Source organism: Armigeres subalbatus, chromosome 1 (genome assembly GCF_024139115.2).
Source record: "Armigeres subalbatus isolate Guangzhou_Male chromosome 1, GZ_Asu_2, whole genome shotgun sequence".
Taxonomy (NCBI): Eukaryota; Metazoa; Arthropoda; class Insecta; order Diptera; family Culicidae; genus Armigeres; species Armigeres subalbatus.
Window position 1 is genome coordinate 158,270,096 of NC_085139.1, and position 21,783 is coordinate 158,291,878.

The 21,783-nt window shown below is 40.3% G+C and overlaps 2 protein-coding genes across 3 annotated transcripts in view; one reads left to right on the plus strand and one right to left on the minus strand.

Annotated features, from left to right (window-relative positions):
* The first annotated feature begins 4,838 nt into the window (after positions 1 to 4,838).
* The window catches only part of LOC134205391 (bromodomain adjacent to zinc finger domain protein 1A), a 44,096-nt gene continuing 27,151 nt past the window's right edge, over positions 4,839 to 21,783 (plus strand). Inside the window, exons 1-2 of one of the 2 annotated variants that reach the window (XM_062680623.1) lie at positions 4,860 to 4,902; positions 5,041 to 5,453. In XM_062680623.1, the coding sequence (XP_062536607.1) occupies positions 5,341 to 5,453 (113 nt within the window). In that variant the 5' untranslated portion in view covers positions 4,860 to 4,902; positions 5,041 to 5,340. Of the gene's footprint in view, positions 5,454 to 21,783 lie in introns of both variants that reach the window. The other variant, XM_062680622.1, reaches the window with a different exon arrangement.
* LOC134207850 (uncharacterized) lies at positions 14,474 to 20,770 on the minus strand. The gene is made up of 3 exons (XM_062683804.1): positions 20,736 to 20,770; positions 15,394 to 15,598; positions 14,474 to 15,322 (listed from the first exon to the last, which is right to left on the minus strand). Exons 1-3 carry the CDS (start codon positions 20,763 to 20,765, stop codon positions 15,180 to 15,182), a joined length of 378 nt encoding a protein of 125 aa, XP_062539788.1. The 5' UTR covers positions 20,766 to 20,770; the 3' UTR covers positions 14,474 to 15,179.

Below are 21,783 nucleotides of genomic sequence, written 5' to 3' on the forward strand. Positions count from 1 at the left end.
CTATAGAAGGAGACTAAAAGTATTTCACATATTTATAAGAAACGATTTTTTTTACTTGATAGTCTATTAAAATTACGCCATTTATCAACTTGATGTGAGCTTTGTGATCGATTAGTGTTTTGGGTCTTATTGGATACATGCAAAAAACAAAATGTGCGCAATATTCCTTTGAGACTAGGGACAGTGACTACAGAGTAAATAAAGCTCGTAAGGCTTGGCTCCCGATAGATGATTGTAATCTTAACGTTTATAAACCGGATTACTGAATGTTTCCCTGGACTCAGTCCAAATCGTGATTTGCGGAACGCTGGAGCAATTCTTGATTAACTTTTGCGCAATTTGTATAAATTTCCAATCAATTGATAGATAGGTATTACGTATAGATGAAACACTAACGACTCGTCAGTTTTCAACTAAATATTTCCTCCACCACTCTTGCTTCTGCATGCCCCTTTATCACAAAATGTCATACAGGAGTTGGCAGGACAAAAGTATCGAGTGAGATACTTTGGGTTGTAACGTTTCTATACAGCAGTAAAGCCCTGGAAGCAATGAAACGGAACGGCAACGGTAACAGCAGGATTTAACATTTAGTCCGTATGTTTTCTGTCACAATCTGCCGACATTGTTGGCGTTCAAGGTAACAAGCCATTCTTTTTGCACTGTGGATGTCAACTGTATGTGTCGGTTTGAAGTAAAAAGCTATAATATACCCCGAATAATGCTGAATAACACTCGAATGTATTCAAATTATGCTGTAAAATTTAGAAACAAAATCACTTCAAACTATAAGAAAATTTGAACAATTCATCAATCAATCTACTACAAAGAAACATAATCATCATGAGTTTTCATTTGAATGGCCATCAATCGAGTGTCGCCGCAATGTTGCAACAGAAATATCATGAAATAGTGAGCCCCGGCGTTGAATACTTCTTCCGTTTTTCGCTCCAATGGCGATACACACACAATACAATATCTGAAATAAAGCATTCAATAGTTAAAATGTTTTTAGATCAAGAGCAAATATAAAAATAATCAATTTTGATACTCGTGTAGATTTGCTTGTTGATGAAAAAATAACAAACTTGTGGTTGTCGTTGGGGACGAATAAGATCTATGCATGCTTAGATGAAAATTTCAGTTCAGTGTCAGGAAGCAGTTAATGTCAAACTATTTATAGCATCCGCCATTATGGTGAGCGTGGAAAGCTGGATAAAGAAGTGTTCGTTTTTATGTCGTTTTCGTTTTTGCGGTGTAGCTGCACCGGGTGTACACTTTCTGCACTGAAATTGTTCGTTTTTGGTTTTCGCTCTACACTCAAACCCCACTTTTTCGTGCACCGTACGGAAAGTGTAGCACGCATAAAATCGAGAGTGTAGCTTGTTCGAATGGTGGTGTTACCAATACAGCCGCATGCCACGTGCTTGTTGCTGTCAAATTCTGTTTTGTTTTGGCTTCGGTTTTGATGTACCGGGTGCGCGTTGGAGTTAGATTTTTTTAATAAAGTGGGAATGGTAATTGCGCGTTTTAATTCTATTTATCTAATACAAAATAAATAAAAATGTAGTTTTATGTATGTCATAAGAGAAGGATAATTAAAAACAGCGAAGGACATTTACTAATCGATTAGTTTATAAAAGTTAGGCGATGAATCAAGGTAAAAGAAATTGCTTACATTCAACCAGTTGTATTGTATACTAATTCATGTTCCTGCTATTAAATTTTATCTTTCGTTACCTTGACCATCGGTTTGAATATATTATTAGTCATGAAATTATTCTAATAACCAAGTTTTTTTGTGGAACTTGAAAATAGTTCCAAAATTTTTAACCAACATCAGAACTTGTACTTCGAAGTATCTTTTGGAAAAATCAACTAGCTTGAGGTGAAGAATCATTCCATAAACTCTTTTGAATTCCAAGTTTTTGGTATTTGCAAAGGATTTTTACAACCTTTTCAGATTTTGAATATTCAGCTTTGATCTATTGAGATTTTGTTAATTTTTATTATCTTATTTTTATTATCTTGCTTTGCTAGCTCACATTTTATTACATGGGCCACCTTTTAGTTGAGCCTTTGCTGGTTAATCCATGGAATTGAAAACGTAGTTGAGCATATTTAGCATAATTGAACATAATTTGTGAATTGTAATGTTTAAGTCGCAGTACATATGTTCAAATGGCTGACAGGTCACCTCTTAGAAATAAAATTCAATAGATGAGGCGATGTGTTATAGCCTATTCAGATTACGCCATTAATCTTAATTAATATCGTGTACAAGTGGAATTGAAAATTGAATGTATGTGGATGGGCATCAAGTTACTCTTTAGCATATTTATTATAATAAATGGCGTAATTTTAAACGGCTATTAGCTCAATCAGCATATCACGAATGTACATGTATAACAAGATTAGTTTAGAATCGAGCTTAGAATGTATAAACTGATTCGAGCTTTTTTAATTCGTTTAATAAATATCTTTGCAAAGCAATATTTTATAAAACTGGAAAACTTTGGAGATCAATTTCATTTATAACGCATTCTACTTTCCATTCAATTTGTGAGTGCTAAAAAAAATGTATGTCTCTTACGAACCGAAGTTCACCGCATTGTTATATAATAGCAAATTAAAGATTAGTACAAACAAACGTTTCCCTAAGAATCCAACATTCTTCTTAAAAACCTGAAATGGCCCAAGAATTCCCAATGAAAACCCAAAAATCAATCTACTTGTAGTTTTGTATTGTGATTAATTGGAATACGCTTTTGCATATTTTAATACTTCCATCAACAACAAAGAAGCTCTTAATGAATCATTGGCCGTGAAATTTTGCAATATTTGATTCGTTTTGAAATATCATGCATCGTTTTCATGATCTGTCAGACAGTGAGTACTGTGTTCAGCTTTAGATAATCGATGCAATTAAACAGACAGAAAGTAAAAGTAAAATGTCTATAAGAGTGACACTATTCATACAATTTCAAGTTAATCCCAACAAGAATTATTGTAATAACATACATATTTCAAAGCAGGCAGCAAGAATAAAAACAAATATGACAGAAGCATGGAAGATGACCGATGTCACACATACTTTCGCAATCTTATTGGGACTGCACTGAAAATGTTCGTTTATGTGGTGCAAAATTATGCACTTTCCGGTGTAGCTACACCACAAAAACGAAAACGACATTAGTAAACAGCGCACCGCTCAAACGTCATTGTGTTCATTCGGTGCACGTCCCCATACAGTGCCGCCCAAGGTGCCGCCGTTGCTTTGAAGTGCGAAATGAGAAAATTATTCCAAGACTATCTTTGATAAAAACAATAATTGGTATGCTACTCATCTCAAGATTCTTGTACAGTAGACGTTCGATAACTGCAAGTCATTTAACTGCAATGCTTTTTAACTGCAATTCGATAGTTGCAACAGTTTTGCAGTTATCGGACCGCTAAACTTCAAACTGATGTCAAACTTAATGACAGCTGCATTGCGCTGCACATTGATCACTTCCATTGCATCTGACGTCGATTGACAACCGTTTGACATCTAGAATGCGTTGCAGTTATCGAACGGCATTCGTTAACTGAAAAGTAAACATTTTGCAGTTATCGAAGGGCTACTGTACCATGGTACTTATACCACCAGTGTGTCATTCATTAGTATTATTGCCTGATTTTCTCAAAATTGCACGCGGCGAACCCTTCATGAAAGGTACCGCCGCGCTTTTTGCACCCCGTTTACTTGATTCTTATGGGTGAAGAGCATTGCGGTGTATCGTTTGGCGCGGCCGTACCTTTCGACAGTCATTCGCCGCGTGAAGTTTTGTGCAAGCACCCATTTGGGAACATTACACTCAGCAAACTGGACTATCGAAATTCATAACTGGCGCCTTATGAATATTTGACGGATTATTCCACCATCAGTGCTTCTTAAGGCTCCGTCAGACGTTGCAAGCAAATCACTCGTGCGAGGGAATGATTTCTGAGAGCACTCGCAATTGCAGTCACACTTAGCAGTTTTTTACTTCGAGCAAATGTCAGATTTACTCTCATGCAAATATAAACAAAAACGAAAAACTTGTGTTTCGGCCACAAAATCTAATTTCATTCCAATTTTTGCAGTGCAACACTGTCACCTGAAAATGTTTTCACTTTTGCGAGCGAAAAATTTGCTAGTGCTGCACTAGCAAGCGCAATTTCGTTTCTGCGAGTTGAAATTTTTTAACGCTTAGCAGTCACACATTGCAAGCGAGCGTTTGCTTACGAGTTGTCATTTGTTTGCATGCAATCACTTTCAGTGTAGTCAAACAGGAAAATTTTTGACTGTTGTCACTTTCTGCGAGCAAAATGCTCGTTGCGAGTGATTTGCTTGCAACGTCTGACGGCACCTTTATACGCAGTTACCTCTTCGAATACCCATGCGTCGATGGGCGTGTGGTCTACATATCGTCCTCCCGACCCCGACATCCATGGTTCGAATCCAGTCTGCCGCACTTCACTTTTTTTCAAATGAAAATCATCATTCATAAGGCAACATATTGAAATTCATACCGATTCCTTGTGGCAAATTTTCATAAGGCGTTTTATTGAAAATCGTACGTCCATTTTCCTCAGTGACAAACGCCGCGCAGTGTATCATATCCAGAAAATCTGACAATAGTTGTAAATTAATTTTACTTGAATGACGGAGCACGTTTTTATTTATTTTTCGGCAATAAGACATTTTCAAATATCAGTTTAGATTCAAATATTTTGCGTCACTCTCCCATAAAATTTTATATCAATGATCACTCATCGAAAAATCGTGAGTGACCAGATGTCAAACGATTCTCTTTTTTCGTTGCGTTTTTGTTCTGGCGATGCGGTTGCAGCGTTGATCAAAAACCAATTTATTTTGTGGTAAAACCTTAAAATTCGCATTTCAAGTAATATTCAACGTAATATTTATACAACTAAACGTATCACTGATGTTTTATTAAGCATTTTAAGTTGTGTTTTGGTAGTGAAATTGTGTTTCAAAATTTCCCGCCTCCCCAGCTCAAAGAACTGTTCTGTCAGTTGAAGGCGCGCGTAAACAACGTTTCCGAAACACTCCGCGTGAGCGAAAAAGTTTGGTACGTGAGAACCCTCGGTGGCAGTGTGTTGGTGTGTTGATTCCGGCCACTCATCTCGTTTTGACAAGCAGTTGAGAGGGAAAAAGGCAAAAAAGTGTACAAGCAAGCCAGCTATTGAAAAGTACGGGAGGAAGACGGCAGACGGTATATCGCAGCAAGCCACCATCTCCGAAGAAGCAGGTCTGAAAATTCGTGTCGATAAGTTGCTGCAGCCAGGAGAAAAATGCCTCTCCTACGGCAGAAGCTGCTCCAGAAAGTGTCCGGGCAGGAAAAACTTCGCGACAGCGATGAAGTTTTCTACTGCGAGACCACAAACGAGATCTTCAGCAACTATGAGTAAGTTTTTATTGAAACGTTTCCAGCCAGTGATCTTTCGTGGGCTAGTGAAAAATGAAATTCCGAATGTTCTCGCCCCATTCGCTACGCAGAGGCAGAATGCCAAATTCCAAGTGCTCTGGTTCTTCGGTTTTGAAGTTTTACATTCATATTCCATAATATTTCGGTTTAATAACTAACGGCCCATCGATTAAGTGCAGAAAAATTCGTTTCTCACAATATTCGGTTGAGAATTTGACCCCGGAAAATTTCATGGGAATCAGCTGGCGGCCTACTTTTCGTGCAGTGACTTAAATGTATGAAATTTCGCTGGGCTCCTGCGATGGCTTTCTTTGGCTCAGCGTTTCTCAAACAACGAGGGGCAGTTATATCACGCTTTTGGAAGCGAAGTTGAGAACGTAGAACTTTGCGCTCTACATGTGTAATTAAGTCATGTTGGGTAATTTCATAATCTCATAGCACATTCAATCATTGGTATTTGTCTAGTTTTCGAGTAATACCCATGATTGAACAGGGGTTCGATAATACATAACTGCCTACTTTCATTACTTATTAGGCTAGCGATTGGTCTGCTTAAGCTAAGGTAGGAGTGCCGTAGCAAGTATTAACCGCGATTGTTACATACCCACTATTAAAAGGATGGTGGCCATTAATCGAAAAATATTTACAACATCGTTTATCATATGAAAGTCTATACATCTTCTATATAATAAAAATGAGTTTGGGTGTCCTTCCTGACGATTTAACCCTTAAATGCGCAATGTTGTTTTAAAACAACAAACCGAAAATACGTTTAATGTTAATGATTTCAATGGTTATTTATGTTAAAAACATTTCCGACGATTTCTAAAAAAAATCGCTTTGCGCCTTTAAGGGTTAACTCACGAACGGGTTGACCGATTTACAAGATTTTCTCACTAATCGATTCGTTTTGAGATCTGCAAGGTTTGTACATACGAAAAGGTGGTGAATTTAACGAGGAAAGATAAAAAATCCTAAGAATACACTTTTTGGTCAGCTGTTGAGGAAAACATAACAATCGCATCGAAATTGATCTAGAGTGCGGTGCTGCAAATAGTTCATTGTGACATTTGCAACACCCGGGCAAAGCTGGGTTTCTTTCGCTAGTTTAAATTATATTTAAACGTGTTTATTCAGTTAGAATATATGGGCTAGCGAAGTAAAAAAATGAAAAATAGGTAATGCCTAACGAGCAATTCTCGCGTGATTTTTGAAAACGTCGTAAGTCCAAATGAGAGACTCTCTTTCATTACGCTCTCTTTTGCTAATATCTAGGCTAGTTTAAAATTTGTTTGTTGTTAAAATTTTCTTCAGATCGGTACTGGAAAATCTAATGTAAATGTTAGTATGGCTTTATAATAATCGAAAGAGAAAGTAAATAAAGAGAGCCTCTCTTTTGGACTTACGACGTTTTCAAAAATCACGCGAGAATTGTTTGTTGTGAGACCGTATTTCTTTCGAAAATAAGGTTTATAGGTTTATACTATTTCAAATCTCAGCTTGCCTACACGTAAGGGATGATTCAAGTATGACGTCCACTACTTTTTGAGATTTCTAGACCCCCCTCCCCCCTCTGTCACGCTTTTTGGTATACCTAGTATGTGCACTGTCACAAAATCTTAGACCCCCTCCCCCCCTAAAACTTGACATCATTGTTGAACGACCCCTAACAAAAAAGACTTATACGTTATAGCAAAAACCTATTCGAATATACTAATACACTTTATTATGCCACCTAATACAAACCTAATACAAGACCCGATACAAAAAAGCTAATAATTTTCATAAGTTAATGAAAATTATAAGTTTTGGAATGTATGTGGGTAATGCAATGTATAAGTTTTTTCTTATACAGAACCTTAAGCGACTGCTTTGGCAAAAAAGTATTAGAAATCTTACTACATAATAAATAACATTATTTTTTTTTACGTGTAGTTCTTCACTTGAAGATATATATTAGCAATTTTTTGTCGGGTTTTTAATTTCCTCAAATGTTAATAGGGAAATTAGGTATAACCCTAGTGCGTAACTCTCTTGTGATTTTTTTGTTTTTACAAGAACGCTAAAAATCCAAATTTTCTTGAAAATTTGTGTTTTTCTTTTTCTTTTTCTTTTTTAATGATAGGAAAATGAACAACGTTTTTAAAGGAAATATTTCTTCTTGCTATTCTTTTCGTTCTGAAAGTGTTCTAAAAGTTAGAACTTTTACAGTTATTAATTGGAAACTTGCCTCCTCAAGGGATACACTACACTCTAAATAATCATCACGTCATATTCACGTGAAAAATCACGTAACTGAACTGTCTTGAACAAACGACGATTGTTACGTGACGTTAGTAATGCTCACCTGAAATTCACGTAACTTTTACTAAAAATCTTGGTGAATATGTTTGTATGTACTCGTAAACAACTTAAGTGAGATTGTGTTAGTGTGATTGCAGCTTCGGCATTTACGGAAAACCAGCATTGTAAACAATCTTCACGTCAGATGAAGAAAACTGAAAACAAACGTGGTTATCATCCACCATACTTTTCACGTGGAAGTGACTTGACAATCACGTAAGAATGAATGATACATAACCTAAACATAGTTAGGCTTCGCAGAGGTAAAGGATATTTTAGGTGCAACTAGGCGAGAATTTTCCGAACCTGCAGTTCCCTCCTTGGAAAAAATATCAACGGAAATCTCATGAAATTTAGAAGATTCGTAGAAAAGTGATTTGGAAGAAGTTTAAGCTACATGAAGTCTAGAACTACAGTTTTTCGGTAGCGTTAGCATAAAATTTTTATTTCAGATTTTAACGTCCAAGGATGGACTACTTTTTGATTGGTTCAACATCGGAAATAGCAGCAATTTTTGAGAAAGAATCTAGTTTCAAAATTTCTGTCCAAATCTGATAAATTTCATTCGACATTCGTTGATTTGTTCTCCAACAGTGTTTTAGCGATAACTCCGAAGCGCAATTGCCGAATGACAGCATTCCTTGTCTAATATTAAATACATCATTTTGCATCAAATGCATTTCAACGCATCAAGCGCATCAGCAACGCGAAGAGGTTTCCTATTTACGGCTGCTGGCAGTTACTAACTTATTTTGCATTCATTTAAAACAAAACAATTTTGTAATATATTTCAAAGCATACCTGATATCATGTAGCTTTCACTAAAAGTTCACGTAACCGGTACGTAGAATTCACGTAAAGTTCACCTGATCAAACACGTAACTACTTTCAAACTTCACGTCATTAGTACTGGAAAATCCAGTCAGATTCACTTGATAAATCACGTAACTCACCTAAGCTAAGTTTTGTTCAGGTTACATGCCATTCAGGTCACTCTAAAAAAACGCTAGTTCAGCAAAATCGCTAAAGTATACTTAGAAAACAGGGTATTTCAGGACATTAAGGTCACTCCTGACGGAATCCAAAATTAAAAGTGCTCGCGTTTTCGGGGGCACACCACTCGATACGGAAGCAACGCACAACTGTCATTTTTATTATTTCACGCATGCTGCGACGCAGCAAAGCTAAATCAACAAAAATGACAGTTTTGCGCCGCCACTGAATCGAGTGGTGTGGCCCCGAAAACGCGAACACTTTTAATCTTGGATTCCGTCAGGAGTGGCCTTAACCACACATCATTATATGCTTCCATTGTTGAAGTGTAGACGTGTTGTAAGCCGTTTATTCCAGGGGGGGAGTAAGCCCGTCATCCACGAACAAATCGAGCCTACCTAAGATGTATTATCCGGGCCTCGCCGCTTGGGAAAGGCGGGCCACTCTGGGCCACCCCGCTTGGCAAGTGTAACATTTTTCGAACTGGAATCTTGTAGGATATTGGTTAACCTACACTACTGCTGACTAACGAAAAAAATGTGAGATTGTTTATTTACATTTGCTTCATACTACATGCAGAGGAGGCGCGATGCACCGCATATTACCCCCTGGTTTATTCAGTTACAAAAATATTGGTAGTGACTTAAATAAATTTACTTGTGGGACTCACTTACCCCTTCAAACGGGGCAAGTGGGACCTATTATGCTCTATACTATCGAACGAAACTAATTTGAAGAATGTAGATATAATGTTAATGTAATTTCTGAGTCGTAGTTTTTCAGATCATGGATGGAGGTTTATTGCTTGTCAGACTCTTGTTTTTGGCAAGAGAAAGGGATTACAATGTTAGCAGATATAAAAACAAGACAACAGCCGGTTTACCATTTAATTGTCTGTTGTCTGGCTTTACATTAGCTTACTTTCTTACCAAATGTGTTAGATGGAAGAGATAAGCAAAGCTTTGTTCATTTTTCGAATGAATGTTTCTCTGTTTAACACAAATTATTACATAAATTAAAACTTCAAAAGGAATGTTTTTATTCAGGCGGTGTTGTAAATTTGTAATAGAACGAAATGGCCAATTTATGTCTTAAGCACTTTATTTATCTGAAAATCTGTTAATCTGATGCGAAGTTTAAAAATAACAAAACACAAGACAAAACCTGTTGATCTATTGTAGAATAGGTAGATTGTTTGCAAATTTTGCATAGTTATAACCATTGCTCTTTTACATGAGGGAGATAATTTTCAGAAAGTAAAATACACAATCTGTACACTACTTCTTAACAACTAAACCAACGATATCAACTGCATTTGATTCAGATCCATATGATATACAGTCAAACCTCCATGAGTCGATATTGAAGGGACCATCGACTCATTTTTTTTTTTTCTTCCTAAACAATGGAGGGGGAATCTGCTCAACAGACATCCTGGGTTGACCAGGAAGTGCTGGGTTAGGGGCCACCTCCAATGAGGGAGGCAGGACTGCATCCCCGACCAGCTAAACCGTTTCCATTGCCGCCAAGCCCATCGTCCCTTCGGTACAACCAGAAAGTAATGCTTCAAAGGGGGCCAGTGCATAACGCACCCTCGAGGTTAGCTGCGTGTCCTTGCAGCATCGAACATCGTGACTCGCTTTTTTAGAAGAACACCATGGTGTCGTGCCAGCGCATTGCCGGCTTTCCAGGTGGCCTTACCACGCCCTATGTCCTCGGAAGGTGGGCAGGGTCGACTTCGCGCCTGCTTCCCTCTGCACGACTGGTATCAAGAATGATGATGCCACGTGCACCCCAAATTGACCTTTCTGCGATAGGGCCTATTCGCCAGCACACATAGGGACTTGCCGACGCGGTGCCTACGCCTACCCCAGCCTTGACGAGGATCCCTTTCCGTCCTCGGGCTCGGAACCCGCCCGGTTGACCGACGCCGCGAAAGCGACGATACCATGTTGTTCTTCACGCGGCCACTTGTTCGATAAAAGGATCGAGTTCGACCACAGGGCACCGGTATGACCCATGAAGCCGACTCCGAACCCTTGGACCACCTCTTATTTGCGCCTGAACTAGCCATTCCTCGAGTCCACGCGCCACCTTCTGTGTAGCTCCGAGACGATTTGGACGATAGCCGATAAAACGGCGTTCCAGCCAACTTCATCTTTACACATCCTCCGGACTAGGTTGTCCGGGGTAGTGTCCAGACCACATGTGGCAAGCATGTGGTCACGCATTGTGCGAAAACGCGGGCACACGAACAACACGTGTTTCGCCGTTTCCTCTAAACCTACGCACACCGGACACTCGGGCGAGGCCGAGTGTCCGAATCGGTGTAGGTACTGTCTGAAGCAACCATGGCCTGTAAGGACCTGGGTCAGGTGGAAAGTGATTTCCCCATGGCTCCTCTTGACCCACGTACCTATCTCCGGTATCAACCTATGTGTCCATCTACCCTTAGTGGAACTGTCCCACGCACGCTGCCATTTGACCATTGAGGCCAACCTGACAGTCCTACGGATGCCTCTCGTGCCGCGCATTTCGAAGCACTCTATGTCCTCACCGATAACTATGTCGATAGGCATCATACCGGTGATGACGCAAAGTGCATCGTGCGACACGGTACGGTACGCGCTCGCAACTCTTAGGCACATGAGCCTATACGTACTTTCTAACTTCGTTCTGTAGCAGTTAATACGCAGGGCCGTGCCCCAAGCTGGCCCCCCATACCTCAGTATGGACAGAGCAACGCTAGCCAGAAGCTTGCGCTTGCTGGCATAAACCGCAGAGCTATTGGACATCATCCGGGACAATGCCGCTATAGCTGTGGAGGCACGCTTGCAGGCGTAATTGACGTGGCTCATCGACTCATCGACTCATGGAAAAATCGAAATGTAGAGTAGTAAAACCTTGGAAAGCTCTTTGGAGGGCCCATCACAGTAACCCAGAAAATATTTTTTAGTATGGAATAATTTGCTTCCATGAGTCGATATCGAGTCATAGAACATCGACTCATTGAGGTTTGACTGTATTATTGTCGAAGTTATTTTTTACTAGACAACAATCTAAAAACAGATAAAATGGCTCTATCCTAAATGTTGTTCTAATATGTCCCACTTGCCCCATGTATGTTAAAAATCAAGGGAAAGTGAAAATTACACGTTTTGGCTTTAATCAAAACTTTTAAATCGTTTTTGAAGTCACACAATTATTTAATTGCTCAAAATATTCACTTTCCACATCAATGATGAATTTAGAAACGACTATTTTGTTGGAAATCCATTGAATTAAAATAAAAGTAATAGATATTGCCGATACTTTAAAGTCATGATTAAACAATACCATTAGTATGGTGCCACAAATGGTTTTGATTCCAAATTTTTTTGTGTCAGGCGAATTCGTTGATAATTCTGCTTCATCTTTCTAGAACATTGTTACCATTAAAAACGTTCACCGATTAATCGGCAGCCATAGTACCCACTAGAGTGGGGCGCAGTTGTATGGAAAAACGCAAACTTCATCCGATCAAGTGAGATCAAGGTTTTTCTGAATCGTTTTGGGACCACAATCAACTGTGCAAAATATGGGCTCGATTGGTTGCAACCTCGCATGCCGCATCGCGTTTTAAATTTACATGGAGATTAGTATGGGAAAACGCACTGTTTCACATTTTTGCTCTTAGTGGCTTCAATTTATCATCAATCACGTGACTTAATACTGTAACAACTCAATCGATGAAAATGATAAAAATGATGAAACATACCTGGTGTGAACCCAGTTTTATGCGTTTGTATTCATGCGTAAGCATGAAGCCGTCGGTATCATACTTTTTCTGCCATGCTGTAAATTGAACTTTAAGTTTATTCCGATACAAGAACCGAAGGCACGCCACCTAGTTGTGAAGTAGTAAATTACCTAGCAAGATTTCAAAATTTGAATCTATTGCGTATTAAATATTAAATTGCGTCGTAGAGAATTTTCCAAGGACTTCTTTTGAAATAGTTTGACGATTTAGAGAATATCTCTCTTTATTCAACCAATGGGTAGAAATTGCGCAGCAGAGATTAGGTAAAAACCAATCGGGATCGCGTCGGGCTATTCACAATTGTGGAGTGCTTTGAATCAAATAGTTGATTATTTGTCGGAGTGAAATTTCAAAAGTTTTAAATCTAAATTAAATTATTCTAAATCTGAAGTAAGTTTCGGTCGCTTAAATATCAATTATGATTAAAATGTCTAACTACTATTATCTAATTCTTATTAGCGGTTGAATTTGTCGAAAACTCAAAGTTTTGAGATACGAGTTCGAATAATTGAACATTAAATAATTTGTAATTCAGGTAAGCCTAAATAATCCACCATTGTGAGCAAAGATCAATAAGATTATCTGCGTTGTATAGGACAGTGAAGCCCAAACAACGTGGGCGGTTAGTCTGGGATCAAGGATCCGTCCGGAGCTCAAGCGAAACTTGGCCATAGTTGTTTGAAGGTCGAGTAACACCCGTCGTAGAGTACGACTGTGATCTCGCTAGCCAATAAGCCGCGGTGAATAGCCGAATTATTAAGACCGACGGCACTCCACTTCGCTAGGGGATATCTATGCCCCGAGTCTCTAACCCGCGCGCGAGGCACGAGGGTTGGTCCGACCGGTTACTTGAAGGTAACCTGCAACGAACTCTGGTGACGACCTTTGGGCCAATTTTGCCACGAGAAACGAGCCGAGCTCCTGTTTTTTCAACTCCGTGGGACGTCCGCAGCGGGAATCCGTCAAAAGCCCCGCCGATCAGGTCAGAACTGTCCAAGTAGCTCACGATCTATCAAATAAGGGATAAATTTAGAGATTGCGTGACGTCACAGGGTTAGCTTAGGTTTTCTTGAATCAAATAAACTAGCTGCAATAATAAATAGGATTCGATGAATTCGATCGATTGAAATTCGCGATCGTGGAATTGTAAATTGCTTTAATTACTTCCAATTTAGAATTACACTACACAATCAAACGTCACGTAATAAATTGAATTCTTTACTGACTGGTTTATTCCTACTTTAAGCTAAGCTTTTCCCTGATTGGTAGAACATCGAGGGTTGTATATATTTTTCTTAGATTAAGTCCGACATTGAAGTCGAAGAATTTGAACTTGGTTAATTGCCTACGATCTATTTTGTGTGTCGGAGTGTGAACTTCGGTTCTGGTTGAAATAAGACCTGCCCTGAATAGGCAGTCTCATCCGGGCGAAATTAAACGAGCTAGCGGTCCTTCGGAAACAGAAGGTGGCGCTTAAGCCGCTTGCTTATAGAAACCGAACGGAGCGTTACATTTGGCGCCCAACGTGGGGCCGTTTAACGGTTCTTAGGCCTTTTGTGGAATTCAACTTACTACTGTTGAAAAAGTTTTTTTTGTACAATTCTTCAACTAATTGGTAAGCCTTACTGGAATTGAACGTAAGATTAAGTAATTGGTATAATTGAATTTAGTCGGTAGTAATTTAGGTTAACTGTATAAAAGTGTGAATAATTCGGTAAAACAATACGGTAATTTGAATTTGGATTTGATTATTTGTAACTAAAATAGGATACTCTTTCATTTTCTTATTATACTGCTTTACCAGTGGTGTCATATTATATCTCTTAATTTTATTTGAAGTGAACTGATTGTGAATTGGGTGAAATGTCTGATAGAGACTACAGAGTGAATAATTTCATGAATATGAATCGTACCTCGGACTCTCAGAGGACTCTGGTTACACCTCCTGGGCCTGGAGAAGATTACAGTCTTCAACGCGAAATGGAAGACGTCAACCCTGCTCGGGCGCAGCGTCTCGTCTGGGCGGACCAGCTGACGACGAATCCCTCCACCAGTTGGCCGAATTCGGACACTAGGTTTTCGTTGGACAGTCGCTTCCCAGCACGAAACAATCTTCAAGCGGAGCTGAATCAGGCAGCGAGAATTCAACTTTCGGCCGAAGGATTTCAGCTACCTTTCCGTACAATTCAATCCAGCACACGGTTGGAACGAGTTACTGAGAATCAACCTGCGATCTCCCAGCTGACAACGGGACCAGGAGAATCGTTAATACCCTCGGAACCAAGGGAGACCGTCACCTCGCTCGGCGTGACGAATCCATTCTGGGACGACTACCACGATGGACAAGATGGATACAGTCGGGATGATAGTCTGAACCTGCCTCGGAATGCCGCTTTAAACGGATTCTCCATGTTGCCAAGGGAGGATGGAGTACCCTTGCTGAATTCCACAGTTCAGCCAGATTTGGCGACGGAGGCAGCTATTCCTCGGACCATGGGGGCTTTAGCTACAACAGCAGAGCAGCCAGGGGTTTCCCAAATAAGTGTACCTGGCTATTCGTCTTCTTCAAATCAAGGTCGGTCTATGAATGGACCAATGCCAAATCCGCTCTTGGAGGAAGGCAGGCACATTTCGTATGGACTGTCCGCCATGAGATCCGAAAACAGGCCACCGACATCGATGCAGTCGGAAGGTGTGACTCGAAATGCAGTACCTGGAAATGAAACCGAAATGTCACTAAACTATATACACGTTTCCGATATTAAAAACTATGTGAAAACTTACGTTCGTGAGCTTTTAAGCAATCAGCCACAACGGAATATCGTCCGTGATACCGTGGTGAACAATCTGGCTCAACAAATAGCTGATGTTGGTATTCACGATCCTGAAGTATCGGGAATCTCTGGGGCCACGGTTTCACAGGAACAGGTACAACTGAGATTGCATGCTCCACTACAACTGGAGGGTTCAGGAGGATCGAATAATCCATCTGGAATTAGAGAAGGACCAATTAACTCTGGAACGCCTCCGGCTTTTAGGAATGTTCTCCGGAATTCAGGGCCCAGTTTTCAGAATCCAGCGTCTCATCAGAGACCCGTATCCTCAAGAGGAACATGCGGCACACCATACTTTCCAAACTACAACTCTTTCTATGGAACCTCGAGTGCTCCATTAGTCATGAATCGTGAGCAAAACGAATCGAGACGCGGGAGACTACCACACCACACTTGTAATATTTTGGAGAAGTGGACCAAGTTTGCCGGAGATGCGAATCCAACACCTGTGGTTGACTTTCTGCGGCAAGTCGAACTGTTGAGTCGGTCGTATCAAATTACAAAAGAAGAGTTGCGGACCCATGCACACCTCCTTTTTCGCGATGACGCGTATGTTTGGTATTCGGCATACGAATCGAAATTTGATTCGTGGGCACGTTGGTGTACTATCTGCGTATGAGATACGACAATCCCAATAGGGATCGTTTTATTAAGGATGATCTGCGAAATTGAAAACAGCGTCCCAATGAACTCTGTTTAGTGCGTTTCTAACGGATATAAAAATTTTATCTCAGCGATTGGATAAAGCGATTTCAGAGGAAGAAAAGTTTGATGTTGTCGTGGAGAACATGAAAATGTCTTACAAACGACGATTGGCATTGGAACAAATTACGTCCTTGGAACATTTGGCCCAGTTGTGTTATAGGTTCGATGCACTAGAAGGAAACTTATACCATCCTAGAGGACAAAATAAAACCCCACTCGTCCATGAGATCCAGGTCGAGGAAGAAGACTCAGCCTTTTTCGAGGACACACCAGACGATCTGGAAGTAGCGGCTCTTCAAGCACGCAGAGGCCAAAATGGTTCAAAGGACTCATCGACACGGAAAGCCGTGGAATACAATGATCGAGCTAAGGCTCTCTGTTGGAATTGTAAAAAAACGGGTCATCTATGGAGGGAATGTGATCTAAAGAAGACCATATTTTGTCATGTATGTGGACATCCAGAAACAACGGCGTTCCGCTGTCCCCAGCAACATGATCTTCGCTCAGCCTTCGAGCCTAAACCAAAAAACGATTAGAGGAGGAGATTTCCGGGAACCGAGCTCCTACCAATATTGCAAAAAAGGTTTCCATTTCCCCATTTCCACGATTTAATCAAACATTTGTGATCCAAACCTGCTTCCGGCGATGTCCTCATCTCATAGTTACCATTCTTGATATTCAGGTTGAGGGACTGGCGGACACCGGAGCCAGCGCATCCATAATCAGCTCTCATAATTTGCTGAATCGCCTCGGATTAAAGATCCAAAATGCAATTTGAAGATATCTACAGCGGACAGGACATCGTATACCTGTGAAGGATACGTGAATGTGCCATATATGTTCAGGAACGTGACTAAAGTGATCCCCACTTTAGTTGTACCGGAAATATCGAAGGTCTTGATCTTCGGAATGGATTTCTTAACCGCCTTCAATTTCCAATTAGTGTCCGATCCTTCTGTTGGTGAGCCATGTCACTCGACTTCAGAAGCACACATCGGCCTGAACTACATTGAGAATTATTTCGGTGCCGATGATGGCCACATTTGTTTTCAAGTGATACCGGATGCAAGCTCCAATCAGTCTGCAGGTTCATTTCCAGAAGAAGATGAAAGCCTGGAAATGCCAACAGTTGAAATTCCAACAAAACTGATCGAAAATGTGTCCGAAATCGAAACAGAACATCCATTGACTCGAAACCAAAAAGAGGAATTATTTCAAGCCATTCAGCAACTTCCCATGACACAAGAAGGTCGACTGGGGAGAACTCCGATTCTAAAGCACTCCATAGAACTTCTACCTGGGGCAACACCGAGACGCGTTCCCACGTACCGCTGGTCTCCGGCTGTAGAAGCCGTCATCGATACAGAAATTGAAAGGTTACTCAACCTCGACGTTATAGAAGAGTGTCAAGGAGCTGCTGACTTCGTTAATCCATTATTACCAATCAAAAAGTCGACAGGTAAATGGCGTATTTGCCTAGATTCCCGACGGTTAAATTCGTTGACCAAAAGGGACGATTTCCCTATTCCAAATATGGCGGTCATCTTGCAGCGTATCAAACGTGCACGCTATTTTTCGGTCATAGATTTGACCGAGTCATATTATCAGGTTGAACTGGATGAGGATGCTAAGAGCAAAACGGCATTCAGAACTAATAAGGGCTTATACCGTTTTAAGGTCATGCCTTTTGGCCTCACAAATGCCCCAGCCACCATGGCTCGCTTAATGGTGAAGGTCTTAGGACATGACCTAGAGCCATTCGTCTACGTGTACCTGGATGATATTATAATTGTCTCGGAATCTTTTGAAGAGCACCTTAGACTGATCAAGTGTGTTGCTGACCGATTATCAAAAGCAGGATTGACCATAAACATCCTGAAATCAAAATTCTGTCAAATAAGTATCAAATATCTCGGATATGTGTTGACGGAAGAGGCATTGTCGATGGATTCGTCGAAAATCCAACCCGTTCTAGATTATCCGGTCCCTCGTACCGTGAAGGACGTCCGGAGATTACTCGGACTTGCAGGCTTTTACCAAAAGTTTATTGAAAACTATTCGCAAATTACCGTACCTATCACAGACCTGCTCAAAAAGGGACGACGTAAATTTGAATGGACCACCGAAGCCAACGATGCCCTTCAGCAGCTGAAAGAAGCTTTAGTAACCGCACCGATTTTGGCGAACCCTGATTTTTCTCAACCCTTTATCATTGAGACGGATAGTTCCGATTTGGCCATTGGTTCTGTCTTGGTCCAAATTCAGAACGGTGAACGAAAGTGCATAGCGTACTTTTCAAAAAGTTGTCGAGTACCCAAAGGAAGTATAGCGCCACCGAGCGAGAATGTCTAGCGGTACTGCTAAGCATCGAAAATTTCCGACATTTTGTGGAAGGCAATCGCTTCGTCGTACAAACCGACGCAATGTCACTAACATTCCTTCAAACCATGAGTATTGAGTCTAAAAGTCCTCGTATTGCGAGATGGGCACTGAAGCTATCGAAGTACGATGTGGAGCTCCAATATAAAAAGGGATCGGAGAACATCCCGGCTGATGCGCTCAGCCGCAGCATATTCCTCGTGGAAAGTCAACTACCTGACCCATACATAGAAGGCCTAAAACAGCAAATCGAACAGCATCCAGACAAATATCTAGATTTTAAAATAGTCAATGGACGAATCTTTAAGTTTATCTCAAATTCTACAATACCAGAAGACCCAGCGTTTCGATGGAAAGAGGTTTTACCTTTGCCGGAGAGGAGACCAATGATTGCCGGAATACATGAGGTTGCTCACTTAGGCTTCCTCAAGACACTCGAGAAGATCCGTGAACGCTACTACTGGCCTCGAATGGCAAGTGAAATTAAAGATTTTGTAGCAGTTGCCAGGTTTGTAAGGAATCGAAGGTCCCAAACACTAACGTCCGCCCGCCCTGTGGAAAGCCGAAGCTTTGTAGTCGGCCATGGGAATTAATATCTATAGATTTCCTGGGACCCTACCCGAAATCACGGAAAGGGAATGTCTGGATACTCGTAATATGTGATTTTTTCTCAAAATTTGTGCTGGTTCAGTGCATGAAGGCGGCCACGGCGCCTGGAGTTTGTGCGGTTATGGAAAACCTTGTGTTCAACCTTTTTGGAGCACCGTCGGTCTGTATAACCGACAATGCTAAGGTTTTTCATTGTGACTTGTTTAAAAAGCTGTTGAATACATATGGAGTAACACATTGGAATCTTGCGGTATATCATCCGAGTCCAAACCCAGCCGAACGAGTAAACCGTGTCATTGTAACGGCCGTAAGATGTGCGTTAAACAAACAAGTGGATCATCGCAATTGGGATGACTCCGTTCAACAAATTGCAGCGGCCATCCGAACGAGTGTCCATGAGAGTGCGGGGTTTACACCATATTTCATCAACTTTGGTCGCAATATGATCAGTTCGGGGACCGAATATGATCATTTAAGGGAACTGAACCCTGAAACCGACCGAGTACCGAGTCATCAAAGCGAAGAGACTCGAAAGCTGTATGAACTGGTGCGCCACAACCTCCAGGATGCCTATAAACGCTATTCAAAATCGTACAATCTACGATCTAACGAAAAACACTGTTTTAAACCCGGCGATCTTGTCTACAAACGAAACATGCATTTGTCGGACAAAGCAAAACACTTCGTTGGAAAATTTGGAACAAAATACTCCCAAGCTCGTGTACAATCCGCACTTGGAAGCAACACCTATGTCCTTGAAAATGAAGACGGACAAAGAATTCCAGGTACCTATCACGGGTCGTTTTTAAAAAAGTCCTGATTAAAATGAAATCCATTCTTCGATTGAGCTCACAAAAAAAACAATGAACAACAAGCTATGATTGCCCTATTACCGGATAGCGCATAAACCAGTAATCAAACAAAACACACTTTCGTGGTGCAACGGTTTAGTCCGATCTGAGATGTCCTTGTGTTTCCTCGATCGTTGACGACAGGCTGAATAATTGAACATGCCTGTACCCCAGCAATGACTGCACTACTGTCACGATAAAATACACATTCGTGAGGCGACGATGCAGTCCAAAAGTAGTGGTCTTGGTGTTACCCCAATCGCTTCCAAATAGGTAGCTTAATGCTGGTACGATAATACTAGCTTCGAATTAGGCATCTGCTGGATGCACAACAACAAAGCAGAAACACTGTCCATCTACCAAACACTCTGCAGAGGTACCGCTACAAATTGCCCAATGCTAGAGGAGCTAGTCGCCTCGCATTGGTGACAATCACAATATACTTCGATGCTCTACGTCTGTCTAGTCTGCTCGATCAGACGATGACCTTGACCGAGACCGAAGCAACTTTCGATTTCTGCCACACGATATCCCTTTGTTCTCCCCCAGAATAATGGACATCATCCTGTGGTTAATAGCCCAACACAATCAATCACTAATTTTATCACTTAAATCTTATGCGTTCGAGTTTATCACTTTTTTTTTGTAATATTGCCGTAAAAATAACCATAGCCCAGTTTTTTCTTCACCAAGCACCATACGTCGTTGAACTTTCCTGTAAAATTGAAAATTATTAATTTGTTCTTACCGTCACATGCTTTCGGTTTTGATTATACATCTCATCTGCTGAATACTGTACACTAGTGACAGCATTCATTCCACAGTACATCGTAAACAGTTCACGAAACGTCGATATAGGATGACTGTGTTGACCGGTATGATTAGAATTAGGGCGCGAATGTTTCGTATGATTCCGGGAATAACATTTATTTCGTAAGATATTTTTTTTTCCAATTCGTCAATTGGAGTGATTCGGATAAGTATATATTTTTTCTGACATCTCAGAAGTAAATCGGTTTCGTCAAAGTTAATTTTCAGATTTTTCTGAAGTAATCGGTATCTAGGCTTATAAGATGTTTGGCGGATAGTATGATAGTTGGTAGCAGATCGTAGGAAAGTGTAGAGACAGATCAACATAGTTATTCCGTTAGGCGTATTCATATCCATATTTCAATCTTTCCGTTCAATTAAAAAAAAAAGGCTTATTCAAAAAAAAAAAAAAGTGACGTAAATTTTAAGAATATCGTTAAAAAAAAAAAATTGAAATTTTTAAATTTCAATTTTTTTTTAAATATTAGCATAGGCGAAATGTAACAACTCAATCGATGAAAATGATAAAAATGATGAAACATACCTGGTGTGAACCCAGTTTTATGCGTTTGTATTCATGCGTAAGCATGAAGCCGTCGGTATCATACTTTTTCTGCCATGCTGTAAATTGAACTTTAAGTTTATTCCGATACAAGAACCGAAGGCACGCCACCTAGTTGTGAAGTAGTAAATTACAGCAAGTAGCAAGATTTCAAAATTTGAATCTATTGCGTATTAAATATTAAATTGCGTCGTAGAGAATTTTCCAAGGACTTCTTTTGAAATAGTTTGACGATTTAGAGAATATCTCTCTTTATTCAACCAATGGGTAGAAATTGCGCAGCAGAGATTAGGTAAAAACCAATCGGGATCGCGTCGGGCTATTCACAATTGTGGAGTGCTTTGAATCAAATAGTTGATTATTTGTCGGAGTGAAATTTCAAAAGTTTTAAATCTAAATTAAATTATTCTAAATCTGAAGTAAG

Coding starts and splice junctions, on each gene's coding strand:
- LOC134207850 (XM_062683804.1), bottom strand. CDS start 20,765: ATGTATAATCAAAACCGAAAGCATGTGACG. Junction 15,599..20,735: donor AAAACCGAAAGCATGTGACG/GTAAGAACAAAT, acceptor CTCTAATTCCAG/ATGGATTATTCGATCCTCCT. Junction 15,323..15,393: donor TTGCTTAAAAGCTCACGAAC/GTAAGTTTTCAC, acceptor TTTCATTTCCAG/GTACTGCATTTCGAGTCACA.